At 39.2% G+C, this 20,085-nt stretch overlaps 3 protein-coding genes across 3 annotated transcripts; 1 reads left to right on the top strand and 2 right to left on the bottom strand.

Annotated features, from left to right (window-relative positions):
• Window positions 1-2,157: 2,157 nt before the first annotated feature.
• apoeb (apolipoprotein Eb) lies at window positions 2,158-4,380 on the bottom strand. The gene is made up of 5 exons (XM_079165292.1): window positions 4,345-4,380; window positions 3,976-4,041; window positions 3,731-3,884; window positions 3,307-3,594; window positions 2,158-3,222 (listed from the first exon to the last, which is right to left on the bottom strand). The coding sequence occupies exons 2-5, from the start codon at window positions 4,016-4,018 to the stop codon at window positions 2,877-2,879; spliced, it is 831 nt and encodes a 276-aa protein (XP_079021418.1). The 5' UTR covers window positions 4,019-4,041; window positions 4,345-4,380; the 3' UTR covers window positions 2,158-2,876.
• A 4,256-nt stretch (window positions 4,381-8,636) lies between these two features.
• LOC306699659 (uncharacterized protein) lies at window positions 8,637-10,048 on the bottom strand. The gene is made up of 4 exons (XM_079164356.1): window positions 9,953-10,048; window positions 9,795-9,845; window positions 9,526-9,676; window positions 8,637-9,408 (listed from the first exon to the last, which is right to left on the bottom strand). Exons 2-4 carry the CDS (start codon window positions 9,832-9,834, stop codon window positions 8,832-8,834), a joined length of 768 nt encoding a protein of 255 aa, XP_079020482.1. The 5' UTR covers window positions 9,835-9,845; window positions 9,953-10,048; the 3' UTR covers window positions 8,637-8,831.
• Window positions 10,049-11,598: 1,550 nt separating this feature from the next.
• LOC306699939 (uncharacterized protein) lies at window positions 11,599-13,066 on the top strand. Its single transcript, XM_079164754.1, has 4 exons — window positions 11,599-11,653; window positions 11,759-11,810; window positions 11,962-12,112; window positions 12,224-13,066. Exons 2-4 carry the CDS (start codon window positions 11,771-11,773, stop codon window positions 12,798-12,800), a joined length of 768 nt encoding a protein of 255 aa, XP_079020880.1. The 5' UTR covers window positions 11,599-11,653; window positions 11,759-11,770; the 3' UTR covers window positions 12,801-13,066.
• The last annotated feature ends 7,019 nt before the right edge of the window (window positions 13,067-20,085 follow it).

Below are 20,085 nucleotides of genomic sequence, written 5' to 3'. Positions count from 1 at the left end.
CTCTGAAGGGGAGGGGAAGGATGGGAAGAATAAAGGGGTTGCAATAAGAGGGAAAATCTCTGCATGGGGTGTTTTTGGAGGGTTACTTGCAGTCATGGGCTAGCTAGCACCTGCTAGTTTGCTAGACGGTTTTTTTAAGTTGCTGGGCAGTACTCACAGCGCAGACACCCTATAGGAACTGACAGAGCAGAAGTGCTGATCTGGCAGGATGCTTGTGGTTTTCCTGTTTTTCCAACCATGACTGATCCGTGCAACAAAGGACAGTTTAAAGTAGGAGTTTCACTTGTCTGTTATTTGCCAGATAAACACTGGTTCCCGAAAGAAGTGATATCATCGGGGACAAACACCCGCCATGGTGTTAGTCATTCTTTCATTTTACATGCAATGCCTTTTAACCCAGATAGAAAAGCGTAAACATGTTTTTTCTTGTAACAGAATGAGGCTGCTTGTAGAGTAAAGAAGCTTAAATGAACAAATAATTGACTTTCAGAGAATAATTAACTATGCATATCTCTACATAAACATAAAATTCCAAGCCACATGTCTTTAAGATTATTGTTTTGGGCATTTGCCTTTATTTCTGCTAGCGTACAAAGAGTTAAAAATGAAATGTGAGGGGGGGGGGGGGGGGGGGGGGGCATGTCCAATCCAAGTGTCCAGTCTGATTCCAACCATGGATGTTGATGTTGCAGTCCCATGCCAACTCAAAATCCCTAATATAGCATAATCCAAGCATTAATTATATTACATTGATTATCTAATTGTCAGTTCATGTGATCTTTATGAATTCATATTTCATTGTTTTATCTTAATTCAGACACCTCAAAGTGATTCTTAAGCAGTTACCATCTCCTTGATTAAAATGAATCTCAGAAAAATGTGTGTTCTGCTCTTGAAACTCACAGCATTTGTGTTTCTTTATGAAGCAAATTAGGTTTACTTTATCTTCCAAAAAGGAAAACACAGCTGCAACTTTGTGCAGCATGGATTCAAGCAGAGGGGTCAGAGGATAGGAGATGAGATGAACAAGGGACAAATGGTGTCCTCTACTGGCCTCTGCTCTACACTTCAAAGGAAAAATCCTGCTGAGTTTGAGCATAAACTTTTCATTTTTTTCATTTGAGGAGTGACTGATCTGAGTTTAGGGCATTCATCACCATCTTTTCCCCTGAGGCGATCCAGATGTATAGCAAGCTGAAAATCTCATGATGTGTGTCCTTTGCAACCGCTATGGGGTCGTAAAGTTATGTTTCTTAATCACCGTATGACCTGTCAGAAAAATGAAAAGTACATTTAGAAAGACCCATACTGAAATTTTGTAATCGATCTCTTTGGAGCATTTTTGCCTTTCTTTAATAGCTGATGGTGAGAGACATGACATGCAACAAATTATCCCCTGCCAGAAACAAACATAGCAGTTCAATGATATGCATCTTAACCGCCAGGAGGATGCACATGTTTCCAAACATATGCTTGCATGTGGGCACACTCTCTACAAACAGCATCTGTGCAAATATGAATATCTCTTATTGACATGTCTGAGCAAAGATGTGTATGCAAACGCACTGATGCATGGCTTATAATATAATATGGGCCTAGATAAAGGAAGAAATGATAGTGTCAACATAATGCGAATTCAATCAAGGGCACAGTGTGTTCCCAAATTCCTGCTTGGATCAAGAGAAAGGAATCTGGGAACAGATCTTTACAAGTCTGGACGAGCAAAAGTGCAGGCCGAGGGTTGTGGGGTTTGGCTGCGTGAGGAGCGCTAATGGAGAAAGGGGGAGGATTGGGGTGGAGTACAGAGAGCACGAATAGTAAAAAAAAAAGAAAAATGATTTAAGATTCATGACTTCTGTGGGAACGGAAAGACCCAATTCAGCAAGGGGTGTGGTCAAATAGGCCAATAACGTCCTATAAATGCAGTTGTATAATTAGTCCTGTCGCCTTATGCAGCAATTGCTAATGTAATGGGTAAAGATGAAAAAGTGTATTAGAAGTTGCTCAGGATAATATTGTTATTATTTAGTCATTCAGTTTATCTAAGACTTCTTTGTGAAGTCTCCACTTGTTAGTGTCACTGAACCTCTTCTTAAATAATAGATTACACTTGTGTTTGATCAGAGAACAGTGGAACAGAACAGTGGAAACGGAGCATCTTTTCTAAGTTCTTTATTCACTCAGCACTGTTCAGCACACAGGCAGTGTGCTTACAGTGAGCAGCATGGTGGGCATGTGACACACAAGGGACACTAAAGTCAGACTAAAGAACAGACAGGCAGCATTACAATAACTGATGCATCAAGTTGTACATTCTTCTTTGGTGCAAGCACAACAAGAAATGCAGAGAATACAGAAGGACACTTCACCTAAAAGTGCCCCCCCCCCCCCCCCCTCATCTTTTGATCATAATCATTATTCAGTGCATTTAGTGAAAAGAAAGACACTTGTGCTTGGTGCATTTAGGAATGATATACCATTCCTGCCTATGAGGACAGCAGTTATGTGTACAACCAAACGAAATGTAGGAAGCTCAATACAAAACGCTGGGTGGTGGGTTGACAGCTATAACGGTTAATTACCAGTAGAAAAGCAAAGCATATTACCAAAAATTGTTTCCTGTTTGTGTATTAAATGCTGTTACTGACTGGGGTGCTTGGGTTCAGTGATCAAGGGAGGTCATGAGAGAAGAAAGGGTGACTATGCAGTCAAGAAGCCAAACAGACGTTTATCTGTTCTGTAAAAGATGCATCTCATCCCCCTCCTTCATCTCATCATCCCCTTATCCTGAACAATAGCGCACCCGTATGAAGATATCATCAGTAACTCTCAACTCCCACCTTTCCCCCAGGGTATTAAGAAATCAGAGTCTTTCTTTAAGAACTGGCGGTCGCCTTGACCTTTTCCATGATGTTCTCAATCTGCTCACGGATCTGGGTGGCATAGGGGGAGATCATCTCGGTCAGATCGTCGATCCTGCCTTCCAGAGAGGTGCGCAGCTCCTGGACGGTGGCCTCCAGCTGGGTCTTGATGCCCTCGGCCTGGCTCTCCAGTTGCTGGCCCAAGCCTTCGGCCTGGGTCTTCAGAATGGTGGAGAGGTCGCTCAGCTTCTTGTTGGCGGTGTCACTGGCCTGCTGGACGTAGGGCTCAACATTCTCCTTCATGGTGTCGAGGTTCTGGGAGGTGCGGGACTGGATCTCACCCAGGTAGGTGGCCACGGTGCTTAGGGGGAAAAAGAAGGAGACATTTAGATTTCATGCAAAGAAAAAAAGTTTGATAAAGTGTAAAACCCTTCACCCCACTTACTTGCGAATCTCCTCAGTGTCCTTGTTCAGGCGTTTCTTCAGCTTGTGGCTATAGGTGCTGATGCGGCCGCGAACATCATCGGAGTTCTGCTCCACCATGGTCTTGAGCTCACCCAGATACACAGTGCTGCGCTCCTTGGCATCCAGCATGTCCTTCTGGAGTTTGTTGGCCAGAAGCTGCAGGTCCTGAGACAGCTGTCCGGTGGAGATATCGGTGTAGGGGGTCAGCTTGGTATTGATGTCGTCTCTGTATGCTGCCAGCTCTGCCATGCTGTCGGTGATCAGAGTGCTGGAAGCAGAGGGACAAGATGGTCAGACATGAGGACAAATTAGGATTGTAACTACAGTTCAAGGTTGTGGGTTGTAGTGAACAAATCCCAGCCTATTGAAAACAAGATGGCAAGAGAATGATAAAGTTAACTTACTCTAGCTCCCTGGTGAGCTGAGAGGCCTTGAGGTCCTCCACAACTCCATCAGCCTTTTGGTTCAGTTCGGAGACGTACTGCCAGAAACGATCCACAGATTCCTCCCATCTTAATGTGGTGGCATCAGCCTGGCGCACAACACGGGCATTGCAGCCTGTCATGGGCACAGTGGAAAGGTTGGATAAATATACAAATCTGATAAAAGAATTAGTGTTGTCAATCCTAGACCAAGTCAGTGCACTTACCAGTGATGACTGCCAGAGCAAGGATCAGAGCTACGGCCTTCATGGTTGTTGGATAGATAGATACTCCTGTGAATTAAAGAGGGGAAGGATAAGCAACAATGCAAAGGCATGAGGCAGAAATTCCGCCATTAGATAATACAGCAAGACTACAATTTAAGCAGGAAATTTATTTTTTTATTTATTTTTTTAAGAAAAAAGTCACTGTTTTAAATAAATATAGTCATATGGTATATCTGAGCAGTATAAATATTTAAAACGAGAAATACTCCAATTCTAACATGGATAGAATAATCAGAAAGACGTTTCTATAAACGGGTATTAAATGAGAACACTAGATCTCTTTGCACGCCGTGCGGTCCTGCCACTCACCTGAGAGTTTGAGCTTCCTCAGTGCTCCCTGTACGGTGACTGCGGGCTTTTATACAGTGGCAGGAGACTGTTGCGCGAGCGAGGGGGAGGGAGGGGGGAGTCGGGAGGCGGAGGGGGGTGGATGCCCGCGAGCATTCACGTGGTGATGATGATTTGTCTGCACAGATTCCTGTTTTCCCTCCACGCAACTTTTCACCAACACCGCGTCCGAAGTTCTCACAGGTTTGCATTGAGTGAGGGGTTGATTAAGCAATCTGGATGCCACGAGAATAACAAGGTGAAAGTTTCACGATCATCGTGAAAAATACGCGTCTTCTTTTCACAGCTTACAAAGCCTGAACAACAGTGAACCTCACATGTGTTGCTGTTAGACGTAGAAAGTAGCAAATTACAAGTTACAAGTTTTTTGGTGAGGCTAATTTACTTTTTTCATTATTCTCAGAGGTTGGAATCGTTTTGCATCTTTTACTCAAGTAGTCTCACTACAATGTAAAATATTGTAATATACTCCAATACAAGTAAAGGCTGGTGAGATGAAGTATACCAATCATATTTATATACTGTTTTGTTTAAGTTTTAATTATAGAAAAAAAGCATAAAAAATGTATCTACCTTAGATTTGTGCTTTAGTTCAATACTTGAGTAAATGTACTTCGTTAAATTCCGCCACTGAAAACGGAAATAAAAGCATTTATCAGCTCATTTAGTTACTTAGAAAGAGGAACTACGAAGCATGATGGCATGATTTAATATATTCTGCAACAGTATATGAAGAGTTATATATGTGGCGACATCTCAACAGTGTGTGCCAATAATTGTAATTGAACAAGTGAAATGGGTGCTTCTGATTCTTCAGTATATGTAGTTGCTAATTCCATTATTTGTATGCACCTTTACTTTTATTATATAATGGTATTGCTACTTTTGTTCAAGTAGGCTACATATTTTAGTAATTCCTCCACTTCTGGGTTTTGCTGGTTTTGAGTCAAGTGACCACAAGTTTGCAGGTTTTTCTTTGATCCTTATCACCAAGTGTTCTCATGATATAAATCCCCCTGGCACCAGGATGCAAATAAGCCTTTCACACTTGCATTGCAATCTAAATGGTATGCCGTTGCTGACCATTGACACCCCACCTATCTACCCCTTGCAGACACACAACCCCCCAAGTCAATCCCTCTCAGGTACAGTAAAACCACTCTACAAAAGAAGGATTACAGGTAATAAAGTACAGAGAACATGAACTATTTGTATTAAGTGTGAACTGGACAATGGGCCAAAGAAGTCGATTATACAGGAACCATGGAGGGAAAAAAGGATATTTGTTTCTGTGGTAGGTTAGTACAGAGGACAAGAAATTCACAGGATTTTGTAATTGGTAGATAAAAAAGGGGATGTTTGATACAGAAAGAAGGTGGTTACCTCAGCTTATTGAGCAACAAATGTTCAGTGGCCGAGCATAACTGTCATGAGTCATCAGTGTGTTTTGCTGCCATTAGTTATGATATAAAAAAGTGTTTTGCTCTGATTCTATCAATGACTGTGTTTAATGACCTTAGCCCTTTAGGACTTGGGCTGTGTGTTGTCAACCTAATATTTTTAAACCCAACTTTACACAGGAACAAAGTTTGAATGGGTTGGCTTGGTCAGATAATTAGTGTGAGAGCATGATAACATTAGTGTGTGATAACCCAAAGGGGTCAACTGTGTGTTGATCGAACGGAAGACTGTGCCTAAATGTATAGTTCAGCTGTTGTGTAATGTATGAAAATGTTCACTGTTTAAACGCTAATCAAACGACAATGAGATTAGAACCGGTTGATAAAATCTGAAGTAAGATACGATAAGATTGAACTCAGTATGTTTAGGCGTCACTTTTCTGTTAAAAACCTTTGACCTTGATATTCCACAACAATAGTGTGTAGTGTGTGTCGCTGCAGGAGGTGTGTCACACACAGAAAGATACTGTATGTTCAGCTAGATAACAAGTCCAGTCCAGTTCAAACACACAAACAAATCAAGATGAATAATATAATTCCACCTGAAACATTGTTACGCAATTACTTTTTTTGTTTTGTTTTAAGAACACGTTTGATCTCTTGTGAAACATTCACTTACACTTCTAAGATGCATTTCCAGTATGGCAATAATAGACGTAAACTACATATTTTGTGCTTGCATTCTGCAGATGTGATGGACCACAGTGACCAAACTACACACAGGTCACAGACCAGACACCACAAACCCAGAATGGCGTGCCTGGCTTTGCTGAACCTCCGGGATAAAGAGTCAGAGGCGCGGAAGTGAAACAGAGAGATTCAAGAAGAAGCATGAGGTAATACAGTAAAATATCTGCCACAGTCATCGAAACTACAGTGGCTTCTCCTTTTGTTCCACAATAACAGAGGCAATGATTGATGTCTACCAAGAACAAATGTGTGAGAGGGCATCTTTATATGAACAAAAGTAACCCCAGCCTGATGATGGTTTCTGTTAATTAGGTTTTTTGTTAAAGTCCGGATGATCTCACCCCTCCAAACAGGCAAAAATCTGTAGAAACGAATCAGTGAGGTTACTGCAGTTAAGTCTCTGGGTTAAAAGTTGCTAAACTGGGCATTCAAATTCAGAATAGAGTGTTTTTTCTGCAGCATATCCCCCGTTTATCTCAGAGTCAGCTGATGTGGGACGTGTGCAGGCTGAGCCAATTGTCTGAGCAGGGCTGCTGTGTTTATAGCGCCGTCTCACTGTAATGAAGGGGTCACATGCGTGTCCATCAACAAAAGTAACCCTGAGTCACATTGCTGCCTGCTGTCATTCCTTTTTTTAATGCTCAGGGTCAGAGGATAAGCTGATGTTGTCCTTTTAGACTGAAGAATAAAAAAGCCTCATGTTCAAGCAGAGCAGAAACTTGCTTGGTTGGCAACATGTTTCTTAATGATCACAAATACTTTATTTGGTCGAGTATTAGTTTAAATCAGAGTGAATTACATCTAATTAAAGGATTAGCTTGACATTTTAGGAAATATGTTTGATCACTTTCACGCTGAGAGTTGGATAATAAGCCTAATACCACTCTTGGTTTCTTACTTTGAGAATACACATTGCACAACTACTCAGTCTGCTTTAATCACCAAAAATGATCACCTGTCTTGCCATAGAAAGTAATCGTAAGTGATCTGCAGTTTCATTTTTTCTATCCTATCTCCTGTCTGATTGCACAATGCTGGAAAATACCATCTTGTTGTTGCTTTTCGGGGGGGGGTTTTCTTTGTCATTCATTTACTTAAATAATTATGTAATAACTGGGTTCATAAAGCCCAAATCAAAGTTTTTTTAAAGCTTTAGGTGCAAAGAGCAAACTCGTATCAAGACAAAATAACTGTAATAGTGTAGAACAACAAACCCATTCGGTATTTGTATTAATAAATCAGGAAAGGTATTACAACTTTTAACATGCAGATTCAAAATATAACCTGAAACCTTCACATAATCAGACATAATAGGAAATCAGAGCTGTGTGTGTGTGCGCTTGGAGGGTTAATTGTGAGCATAGTCAGTGACAAATGGGGGCAGAACTGAGGAATGTTGTTTGCCACTGGGTAAGGCAGCGTGGGAGCGACCTGGCAGCGGGGATGGAGGCACAAAAGGAAAACTAAAAAACAAGGTGGAAGCAGGACTTGTTTATGTGAAATTCCAGACTCGCAAAGGCAAACCTGAACATGCCTTATCAAGGACCCACAACTTAATCCTACAGGGGCGGGGCAGCGGGGGGCAAGATTTTGCAACATGAACTGAACAACTGAATAACTACTTATTTTTATGTGGAGCTAAAGTTTATTGCTTTCTTACTACTGCCAAAAGTGAAGTATCTGCATTGAAAATGTATGGCCGCTATGTAGCCCTCATCTGCACATCAATATACTGTATAATGTAGTGACTCTATATGTTCACCAGGTGGCACTAATTCTCATCAAAAATGTCCAAAAGTGTTTGTTTTTATGTTCGCGTATGAAACGATGAACAACATATACTTCTTTTAAAGCTGATTAAAATGTTCAAACCATGTATTCATGTATATGAGTAACCACGTTGGAGATATTGTTATTCTATTTCCTGTTACCTGTTGTTTTTCTTGTGCTTTTGTTTATTTCATTTAATATGAAACATTTGGCATCCTCAGACCTCACTAACACTCTTTAAAATTTCAACAGGACTTTGTATATAACCAACAGACTCACAAGTTTATGTGTTGCCTTTATTTTCCCAATATAGAAAGAGAACACAGTGTCTGGTCACAGATAAACACTCAATATTTATTATTTATCTTTTCGTTTCATACTTTAAATATATATAGTTTAAGACCATTTCAACCTTTAATACTAACAAACTTTTGTTGTCGTATTATTAAAACATGAACAAGTTCTTTGGATCTGAGAATTGTGTTTTTTTAATGCATTTTTTCTGTTTAACATGAGGTGGAGGTTGACTTAGTTGGCTTTGGTAAAGGACTCGTAGAGGGTGGTGAGCTGGGCCTGAAGGTCCTGGGCGTAGGGGTCCAGCCTTTCCCTCAGCTCATCGACGTAGGGGGCAGCCAGTTCTTTCACCTGTTGGGCTCTCTGAGTCAGCTCACTTTGGACCTTCTCCGTCGCGGGCGCCACACTCTCCTTGAAGTCCTGCAGGTGCTGGTCCACCTTCAGCTTCAGGTCATCGGTGTAAGGCCCCAGCTGAGCCTGCAGATCCTTCACACTCTGCTCCAAGTTGGTCTTAAGCTCCTCACTCTTCTGCATCAGGAGGGTCCTCAGGGCGTCGGTGTCCATGGATTCTGCGAAGGGGGCAAGCTCCTGTTTGAGCTGCTCCACTCTCTGCTGGATCTTGACTTTCATGTCCTCGGTGTAGGGCTCCAGCTTTTCCCTGACAGTGGCCAGCTCCTGGTTCACACGCTCTCTCAGCACATCGGCCTCTGTGGTAACTTTGGTGATCAGGTCCTGGGCTGCAGGGGGAAGCTGCTCCTGCAGGGTGACTGCATACTTGCTGGCCACATCGGCACTCTCTGTCAGACGGGCACTAGACAAGAGAGGGAAGAGTGAGATCAAGTTTTACCTTTACTTCATTTCATTGTGAGAAGTTAATGCATGTCCTAGAGCATTTCAACAATGTTCACAATGGTCTTGTCCGACATACTTGACATCCTGTCCGAGCTGAGATTTCCTGATCATCTGGAGGGTGTCATCAGCTGTCTGGGTGGCCTTGGCAACATAGTCCCAGAAGGCATCAGTCAGCACATCCAGCTGTGGCTTGGGTGCATCAGCATAGAAAACGTTGGCATGACAGCCTGTTGGATAGACACAGACAGTTTGAAGAACAGCTCAAAGTATTTCAGCTCAATTTGAATTTAAATCGTTTTTTCATGCTCCAAAAAAAGAATAAAGGTAATTTGTTATCATACTCACCACTGAAAACGGCTAGGACGAGCACAGCAAGGACCTTCATGGTTCTCAGACCTTATAACAAGGAGATACAAAGCTGGTTAGCACAGTGCGGTCAGCAAGAAGTACTTCTGAAATAAAAAGCTCAGCTGCTACTCCGAGCCAATTCTTCATCCTCTTACCTGAGTTTGCGAGTGTATCTGGAAGTTCACTTAGCAGCGCTTGTGCTCAGCTGATGAAGTTCTACAGCTTTTATAGCATGTCAGACTGTAATGATCCCAAAGTCCAGGCGCTAGTGCCTTGCTGTCACCTTGACTCACCCTGCTGTCCTCACCGAAACTTTGTGCCAGAAAATCCATGAGGCACACATGCACCAGCCCAAACTCTTAAATCAATGCACATACACGATGAGTACATAATCAATTTTCGACAGCGTAATAATGTAAATGACCGCATGCCTGATTTTATTTTTTATTTGCTTTACTTGATGTATAAAACCTAAATGTATGTGTAATTCTTCAGTGTTAAGAGTCTGACAAAATCCGTAAGTTTAACCAGAGATGAACTTTGTCCTCACAAGCGTGTCTGTAATCACTTAGCTGCTTTTCGTAGCCACAGATAACTCCCTGCCAAGACAGACCTCTCCTTAATTTCTTTGATGTTCAGATTTGATTAGATACACAGTGAATGTTTTATTGTTTCTATTAGCGGGACATGCACCAGTTTACGTCACAGTAGCTTATGGTTCTAGCATGTGTCTACTCTATGTGTCAATTTGGCCAAAGGTTCGCAGACTCATACACCTGAAGGACAAAGTAGCTGCTGATTCACACCAGACATATCATGGTCCACTTCTCTTAAACAACATTTTATTGTCGTTTACTATCCGATGGAGAGGAAAAGATCATACACAGTTTCTGAGACTTGAAACTAGAACATTTGATTGAAAATATTTGATCATTTCTGCCCTGAGAGTCTTTATGTATTTTACCTCCTGCTTATTTGTGTATTCAAATTAAATTATATTATGTAGTTTGGTCAAATTGTTCCAAACTACTTATGCCAGTTATTCCTCTCAGTAATAATTTGTACAGGTTAACAGTTTGAAGGATATGAAGCCGTTTTCAAAATAGACTTGTACTTGTATTAAAAAACAGCACTAATTGATTCACTGCTGCCATAAAACAACCAAAACACTAAGCATGACCAATTAATATTGATATTACCATAACTTAACATATTCTGCCTACTCCTCTGCTTTGACTATGCATGTAGGTACACTATAAAGCACTATACTGGGACCTCCAAAGATGGATTGCCATAATCAGCAGTTAGACAGACGGTGTTGTGAAGTTGAATTTGCACACTGAGATTTACCAAATTGAGTTACATTGAGAATAAACAAAACATTTTGGTGCCTTGTGCTATTTTATACATGTTGCTTAACCCTCATACAAAGTCCACCAGTGTAAGCATGTCACGGTTATCTGGAGTTATCTGCAGGCTGTTTACACTGGACTGCATGGGTAGTTAATTGCTATTTACTAAATGCTTTCTAGAGAGGGGTCAGAGGATGACTAGGCAATCATTATTGTGGCGTAAGACAGGTTTTATTGTTAAAACATTACCAAAAGCCACATAACCAATTTATACTGTAGCGGTTGTGTCAGTGTGTCTGCATTGTAGTTTCAGGGGTCATGTGATAGTAGCCCTGAGAAGCACCAGAAACAGGAAGAGAGCCATGGTGACAACATGGAAGGGACTCCTGGACTTTGGGCTCTTGACTACAATTGTCATGTGGCTTCAGTATATATACAAGGAAGTGCCAGTCTGAGGGAACCACAAACCTGCTTAACTCTGAGAGTCGAACACGCCAAAAGCAGGTGAGAATCACATTACATTCCGAACTAAATTTCAGGGAACAAATACAATTGTTGCAACGTTTTTAATGCTTCTTGAGAGTTAACTGGATCATACATTTCTTTCAGCAAGACGCAGTCATGAAGGTGTTTGTTGTACTAGTTGTTGCAGCGCTGTCTGGTAAGTTGCAAGCTTTTCTGTTTTTGACTTGTCTTTTCTGTCTAGTCAAAGCTACAATATGACATTACTTCAGCAACTAAAAAGAGTCCAAATAAATTAAATGGCTGAAAATCTGCACTGTTCTCAAGCTGTGCTTGTGTCCATCCTTCAGGCTGTCACGCCAACCTCTTCTATGCTGATGCACCCAAGCCACAGCTGGAAGTGCTAACGGATGCATTCTGGGATTACATTGCCAAGGCCACCCAAACAGCTGATGACACCCTCCAGATGATCAGGAAATCACAGTTTGGACAGGAAGTCAAGTAAGTTGTGTGACACACAGGACCATGATGACTTGGCCACATGGTGATTAAGATCAGTACGGTATTGCACAAACCTCTGATGGTCTAACCATTACTTTGTCTGTCTTCTAGTGCCCGCCTGGCAGACAGCACTGACATAGCCAGCAAGTATGCATTCACCCTGCAGGAGCAGCTTCCCCCTGCAGCCCAGGACCTGATGACCAAGATCACAGCGGAGGCCGATGTGCTGAGAAATGTGCTGACCCAGGAGCTGAGCACTGTCAGGGAAAAACTGGAGCCCTACACTGAAGACATGAAGACCCAGATCCAGCAGAGAGTGGAGCAGCTCAAACAGGAGCTGGCCCCCTTTGCAGAGTCCATGGACTCTGAGACCCTGAGGACCACCCTGATGCAGAAGAGTGAGGAGCTTAAGACCAACTTGGAGCAGAGTGTGAAGGATCTGCAGGCTCAGCTGGGGCCGTACACCGATGACCTGAAGCTGAAGGTGGACCAGCACCTGCAGGACTTCCAGGATAGCGTGGCCCCCATGACTGAGAAGGTCCAGGTTGAGCTGAGTCAGAGAGCTAATGTGGTGAAACAGATGGTAGCCCCCTATGCTGAGGACCTGAGGGAAAAGCTGGACCCCTACGCTCAGGACCTCCAGGCACAGCTCATGTCCCTCTACGAGTCCTTTGCCAAAGCAAACTAAGTCAACCTCAACACCTGCTCCATCATTTAATTTATCAAGAGGCTGGCCTTGTTTGGTCTACCACTGTTTAAAGCATGAAATATCTGAATTATACTGTAAACAAAATTCAACTCATATTTATTACTAGGTGCGAAGCAAACCTCTGCACTCATCAAATATGTAAATACTAAGTTGTTATTGTGGGTTATGAACTTGGAGACTGTAATGTACTTTTTTTGTAATTTCTGTAAGTTGACACAAATAAATTGAAAAATCTGGAAAATGTACTTTTGTATTTAATAGTCTTTCATAGAATATGTGAATCTGCAAGAAATCTAATCACAGGAAATGTTTTTTTCGACAACATCTGTTTAAGAGCACAGTGTTTTGACAAGCCATCCTGAAAGTACACAGCACTGACAGAATATGATTATTACATAAAACATACAGAGGGACTACTATGGACAACAACCGCAGTGGGAAAAGTGGTGGTTTTTTTTGCAGGAGACAACTGGTATTTATCCCGTGTCCCAACATGTCCTCGTCTCTTTCTTAATCCAGATGCAGACTGTTGTTCTTAATCGGGTACTTGTCAACGCTTGCCATAAAACTGCACCTTGATGGTGTCAACACTAAAATCGAGAAATGTTTGTGAGACGCGTGGCTGACCATTTGTATGTGAGAGAGGCCCAGACAAGTCAGTTGTGGATTTATCCCAAAAAGTGTTTTGCCCTAAAAATCAGATGCATTCTTATTTTCCAGATTTGTTTTGATGGAAAACCACACAATTATTTATTTCATAAAAACCTAGAATTGCACAATCTCTCATTGTTGTAAATAGCCTGACCCTCCAACCATTGACAGTGCCAGCATCCAACGTGGAGGGTCAGAGTCCAATGACAATACCACTGCACTGGACAAAAACAACAAAGTGTGACTCATTCTTGATGTCACAAATTATAAACTGTGTGGGGGGGCAGCAGTGAGTAATAGTTAAGATAAAGCCTAAAATTGTACTTTTTTTCTCACCTACAAGTCCGTAGAATTCAATCTCTCCTTATTGTAATTGCAGCTATTTAAAGGGCTGCTTTTCAAACTACTGCAAAGCTCTGAGAGACTTTACAAATGGGAGTCTGATCTCACATGTTCATGCTCCATGCTGTTTCAACACCTAATTAGCATTTGTGTGGGAACCCAGAATAACTACCCACACTGCATTATCAGTCAAAACAGCCAAAAGGCATCGTTAAGGCATCGTTAAGGCATTGATCCCAACGGCCACTTTCTAATACAGGAAGCTAGACGCATGTCTGTTCCATTCAAACTAGAACTCACACCACTGAGAAGAGGGAGGTGTTCTGTGACGCACACAAGTTCCTTTGAACAAGACACATCTTGCTTTAATCACCGTGGTGACAAACAGAGGTTTACTGTTGTTTTGATATAGACACGAGGTCGTTACTAGACTGTTGCTGCTGGTTTGATAAGTAGATCGGATCTTGTGGAGAGGAAAAGATGGCTGTTTTGTGTCCATGGGACATTGTAAATGCACTTAGGCTGTGTTGTCTGCTCTACCTTGTTGTTCCCCATCAGCTGGACTGATTTTAGAATAGGATTGTTATGTGGAGATGATCTTGGGGAGGTGCACACCTCAGATATAATATAATCCAACAGCCCCGTAAGAAATACTTGAAGCTACTGTTTTTACTTTGTTAAAACGGTCTCTGGGAGGTTTTCTTTTCACTCATTGCCGAAAAATGTTCCACCTATAATCAACAGCTCCAGTCCAAACTAAAATGTACTACTATTAGTCTAAAAAAGGTGGTATCTTTTGGAGAGCAATTGTATTGGACTGCAAAATAAGTATACTGTGTTTGTATGTGGCCATATTAAAGTAAGGGTAAATCATACATAAAGAGTGGTGTCTGTGAATTCCACAGCTTGGTTTTGTAGTTTACTTTAGTACTTCCATTGTATGCGTTATACTCCAATTCTACTACATTTCAAAGGGGAATACTTTTTAATTGTGTTGAAAATATTTAACAGCTTAAATTACTTTTCAGGTTTTACATACTAAATATATGATCAGTTTATAAAATGTGTTACATTGTTTTAGAATAATAATACTATAACTAACAACAACAACAACAATAATAATAATAATAATACAATTAATAATAGAGGGGGACTTTGCATAGTGAGCATTTTTGCTACTATTTTAACATAATATTTTAAATAGGGGTCTAGTACTTGTAATGGATTACATTTACATGGTGGTATTGCTACTTTAACTTAAGTAAAGTATTTAAAACTATAGTTCCACGACCTGGTTGTAGACACTAAACTCCCATTTTGTGTGTTTGTGTGGGGGAAATGTAAGTTGCCTTAAGACAGAAGCTTCTGCCAAATGAGTGTTAAAGTTCTGACTCATGCAACACAAGGACGTGAGTGTCATCTGTGCCAGTAGAAGAGGCTAGACTGCCACCCAGTGGTGAAACTGTGACAGGGCAGTGTCAGAGCTTCAGTGCGAATACGATATTTCAGATTTATTTGTTGTAATTTGTATTCATAATCAGATTTATTTATTTTACTATAGTAGGTTTTTATATACAATTAATTAGCTTTGGTGTATTGGTGCACAGAAATAACATACATTTATTAAGAATTGTAATTAAAAAATGTACTGTATATATATATATTAGAATAAAAATATAAAAATATATAAAATAAAATAAAAATATAAAATATAAAACAATTCACACAAATATATATTGAATAGAAAAGAATCTTTTTGCACAAAACGTTTTGTGCAGAAATGTGAAAAGGAATTCACAAAAGTTCACAGTAAGGGAAGAAACAGTTTATGGTATGAGGTTTTGTGTTCTGTATTAATACTATTCAAACTCACTAACCACTTGACCATCTTGTAAAAATATGCTGTAAAGTACTCTCTCTAAAAACTATACACAAGACCAGAAAAATAGATCACATGAAAAAATATAGTTAATATGTTAGATTAATAATCTGACTTTTATTATATATAATGTATCACTCACTGTCAGGATTACGAATGATAATATTTTCATATTTTTTCAATAATAACATAATTCTTTGTTTCCTGTTATTTACTTTTCATTTACCTTGGTACTTTTGACTTTAGAGCACGTGTTCATCATTCATTCAGTTATATTCACATTAGAAATGCTCTTGAGTTTATGTTTGGCTGTTTCTATTCTGTCACACTTGCTGTAAAAGGAATTTTGGCCGACAAAACACAAGGTACAATACAGCGTGACACTGATGTAAAGGTTAAAAACACCCATCGGCTTCTTACTATGAATGATATGGTCCTACCTGCCAATGTCAGAACCGGTTTAGTAATTTCACATAAAAGATTTCTTTATTTGTTTTTGTCTGCACTCCTCTTTTGGTGAGCTGGGTTGTTTTCACTTGTTTATCAAACCACACTCAAACAGGTGAAGCAGATGAGCTGAGATTTCTTTTAAAACTCTTAATAAACAATCCGAATGTATTTATAACTCAGCTTTTACTTTGGTTGTTGCTTGTATGCCAAGTTTTTAAGGGCGTGAAGGGTACAATGAGAAATATGTGACTGCATGGCATCTTTATATCTAAAAAAAAAAGACTGATTGCATATGTTTCTCGTTTTCAAGGAAAGATTGTGCTTTACTTCCATACAAAATTTAATTCAAAGTTTTCTCAACAATGGCACTGCAGTTTGCAAAAGACATAACAATAGTGTTCAGTTATATGTACAGAAAGAACGGAAGATCGCGTGTGTTCACAAGAGAAGTCTAACCAGTAGTCAAAGCAAGTGTAAGGTAGAGGATCATGCCTGTCAACAGGCTATTGTCTGAGACAAACCAAATGTCAAGTTTTCACAAATGAATGACGTCACAAGATTGTGGAACACAGATTTTAAAAAAATCTGGTTTGTCCTGACACACCTTTCCATGTGAGCGTAACCTTTTACCTTTTTGTTTCATACACGTCAGTCAATTTGAAAAGATGAATGAAGTTAAAAAGCATAATATATCAGTTTGTTCATTTTTTTGTGTGAATGTGGTAAGCCCTCGATGTTCTGTGTGGTCCTGGAGAAAACCTCTTTATCGGGTCTAATTTTATTGTGATTGCTTGTAAACATGATTTTGTTCTGACATGTTCAGAGGTCGGCTATAGAAAATAATATACTTGTTCACAACGGACTAAAATGCTCTATTTCTGTGATTAGTCTATTTAGATTCATGTTATTGGAGTTTTATATCACTATGTTCGTAACATAGATCTAAAAGGGCGTTATACCTCTCTGCGGTATTTATAACAATAATACTGGACATTTCTTTGTCTGTAAATTAATTTCTTTGCATTTAAAAGCAATGTATTTTTTGTTAATACAACATTTCCTTTTTGTTCACAACAAATCCCTCTGCTCAAAGACATGAAAGATGAAACTTTTGATACTTTTTTTCCATTCAAGTAGAAAAAAAGAAAAATATATCTAAAGTGAAAAAAACAGAACAAGTTTAAGAACAACTGAAATAGTGCATAAACAAACAGGCTTGCAGGTGCAGACATTTCAAATAAATGTAGCCAGTGATGAACCTCTTATGTCACTTATTCTGCTTTCAATTAGGTGTGTGAGATTTGAGTTGAGTGTGTTGGTACCTTGATATTTGGTAAATGTTTGATCTTTGTAAATATATTATTACTTTACTGTGTGCTTTGGTACATTTTGTAAAAAGAAAAAGAAAATAAGTTTAACAAAATCTTAAGGAAAGAGGTAAAAATGAAACACCAAAGTATGGTCTACATTTTTTAATACCTTGTGATTTGCAAGTGCCTTCATCATTTCAAGTGATTATTGTAAAAAAAAAGAAAAATAAAATGATATGCAGCCAGAGCAAAAACCTATAAATATAATTTTGGAAATATTAAACACCATTTTGATTTATAGATGTAACAAGTCTTCGACTGAACGACTGAGACCTGCCTGAGTTTCAGATGTGATCTAACTTGAGCCCAGTGACGATGTGGACAGATGAGAAGGGAACCTGTCTAAACCAGCTGGGTGGAAAAAACTAAACAAAACCAAAATGAATATGTTGAAAGATTTACATTGTCACAGGAGACTGTATGTACAGAATGTGAAAAGTGTGTTTTACAAAAGGCCCCTTACCTCTTCTTACATAATGGAAACCATTACATAATGGAAACCTCATCCTCATCATTCCATTTCTGTCACACTAAAGCTGTTCATATCTGAAGTTGCATCTCAACAAGGTTATAACTTTTTCGGTTGCTTATAAGTACAATAACTCTTTAAGACATTTTGTGTAGATATGTAGTACTGTGTGCAGTTATAATTTTAGGGTCACCCTTTTTTAAAGTTGCCTAATGTATATAAACATACATACATATACATATATATATAGACAATAAACTTATCACTGTTGCACATAACAATTTTAACCACAACTAAATTAACTTCTGACATGTTTTCTAAACAGCTTCTATTTCTGTTTGCTTTGAGACTACGCCTCAAAAACTGAGAAAACTAGGAAGCAAATTAAAAAAAGAAATAGTAAATATAATTAAAGGATGTAGCTATATATTTTTCTATTTTCTTTGTGTACATGGTGCGTGATGTACAAATGTGATACTCAAAAACCCTTCCTGCGTGCTTTTACACTTGCTTCATCCTGCTCTTCCACTTTTCTTCATGAACTGGTCCACTATGTTTAAACAAGACTACAAGGGCTGTACTTTTGCACAGCATTGCTAACATGCTCACAATGCCATATAAACATGCTGATGTTCAGCATGGTATAATGTTTACCAAGTTTAACATCTTAGTTTGGCGGGTAAAAGGAATAATGTTCAGGCATTTCCTATACAACAATAAAGGTAATATTGTACTGATACAAAATAATCCCTCTTAATCATCACTTATGACCTACTACAATGCCTTGTCTAGAGTCCTTAGCATTGCTAAAATGAAGCAAGACCTTCACCAAACTTGTGTTTCCTTTAATGCCAACTGATCATCTTTGAGTCAAAGTTCAGACCTGGTCTCTGTCATCATGATTCCTTCATGCATTGAACTTTATTAAGTGAAGCAAAAGGACCTCCACAACATAGTAATACGCACTGTCTCCTCTATCAGAGTGATGCTAAAAAAACAACTAACTTGTTGCATCAGATGGTTTGTTACTGATAAATGACCTGTCATGTGCAGGCATTGACAATCCATGTGACAATGACAAAAGGAATTCAAACTACAGTATGTTGCAAGACTACAATTTTTCTTTGTTTTTTTGACGTCACACTCGCTTAAAACTCTTCTCTTGCTGCCAAAGCATCTCATCTGCAGCTGAGGAACAGATCATCGCAGAAGGTAAGCACAGATGAGCATTTTCCATCCTCTTTAGGTACAAATTAAACAAATTAATTAAATATAAAATGAAATGTATAGCTGCTTTACTGTTTCATTTATAGTGTACATACATCTTTGAAACTTTCATGCTTCTTCATATAATCTCTGTGATGTGTGTTGATGATTTAGGTTTGGTCCAAGACACACTACCAGGATGAGAGGCTACTTTTTTCTCATTGTGAACTTGGCAGTTTTATCAGCATTCTCCCAAAACCCAGTAAGAGTTTATCTTTATATTTTTTGTCAAATTATGATGTATGTCATTTGACATAAGAGTTTAACTACCTAAAGTTTAATTAATTAATTAAATAATTAAGTATTTATTCTGATGGAATTTGGACTTCTTGACTTTTGCCATACTGGCTTTTTATCTTTACTTCATCATCTTTTACTATGGTCATTGTTATGCACCAAAACATCAAGGCAAATTCCTTGTATATATATGTAATTATATGTAAATATGATTCTTTACAGAATGAAGTGCAGATAGTGGGTAAGTTATATTCTTAATTTGATTTGATAGAATTAATTTAACATAATTATTTTCAATGAATCAATGCTACTTTATAAGGCAGCATCTCATCTGTTTTTGTAGATGTTGGTGAAGACAAGGACATTGCAGATGCAAACAGGGGTAACGTTACACCTCTTCATTCATTAAATAGGCTTTGTGGTGGGATTGTTTTGTCTAGTTCATATTTGGCAGAGCACCTTTGTTGTGGCCTCATACTGTCGTCAACTATTAATTATTGATTTTTTTATCTTAGATTTATTACGTGATGATATTCTGGAGGTGAGTTTTGTGGTCAAATATTAAGATGATAAACATGCGTGTTTGAATTATTGTGGGTC

The sequence above is a fragment of the Pholis gunnellus genome (assembly GCF_910591455.1).
Source record: "Pholis gunnellus genome assembly, chromosome: 8".
Lineage (NCBI taxonomy): Eukaryota > Metazoa > Chordata > Actinopteri > Perciformes > Pholidae > Pholis > Pholis gunnellus.
This window is presented reverse-complemented; position numbering and strand designations above follow the sequence as displayed.

Bases quoted from the DNA above. Each gene is read 5' to 3' on its own strand.
- apoeb (XM_079165292.1), bottom strand. From the start codon at position 4,018: ATGAAGGCCGTAGCTCTGATCCTTGCTCTGGCAGTCATCACTG. The intron at 3,885-3,975 runs GTAAGTGCACTG...TGCCCATGACAG, and splicing joins TGCTCTGGCAGTCATCACTG to GCTGCAATGCCCGTGTTGTG. The intron at 3,223-3,306 runs GTAAGTGGGGTG...TTTCCCCCTAAG, and splicing joins GACACTGAGGAGATTCGCAA to CACCGTGGCCACCTACCTGG.
- LOC306699659 (XM_079164356.1), bottom strand. From the start codon at position 9,834: ATGAAGGTCCTTGCTGTGCTCGTCCTAGCCGTTTTCAGTG. The intron at 9,677-9,794 runs GTGAGTATGATA...TCTATCCAACAG, and splicing joins CGTCCTAGCCGTTTTCAGTG to GCTGTCATGCCAACGTTTTC. The intron at 9,409-9,525 runs GTATGTCGGACA...TCTCTTGTCTAG, and splicing joins CAGCTCGGACAGGATGTCAA to TGCCCGTCTGACAGAGAGTG.
- LOC306699939 (XM_079164754.1), top strand. From the start codon at position 11,771: ATGAAGGTGTTTGTTGTACTAGTTGTTGCAGCGCTGTCTG. The intron at 11,811-11,961 runs GTAAGTTGCAAG...TCCATCCTTCAG, and splicing joins AGTTGTTGCAGCGCTGTCTG to GCTGTCACGCCAACCTCTTC. The intron at 12,113-12,223 runs GTAAGTTGTGTG...TCTGTCTTCTAG, and splicing joins CAGTTTGGACAGGAAGTCAA to TGCCCGCCTGGCAGACAGCA.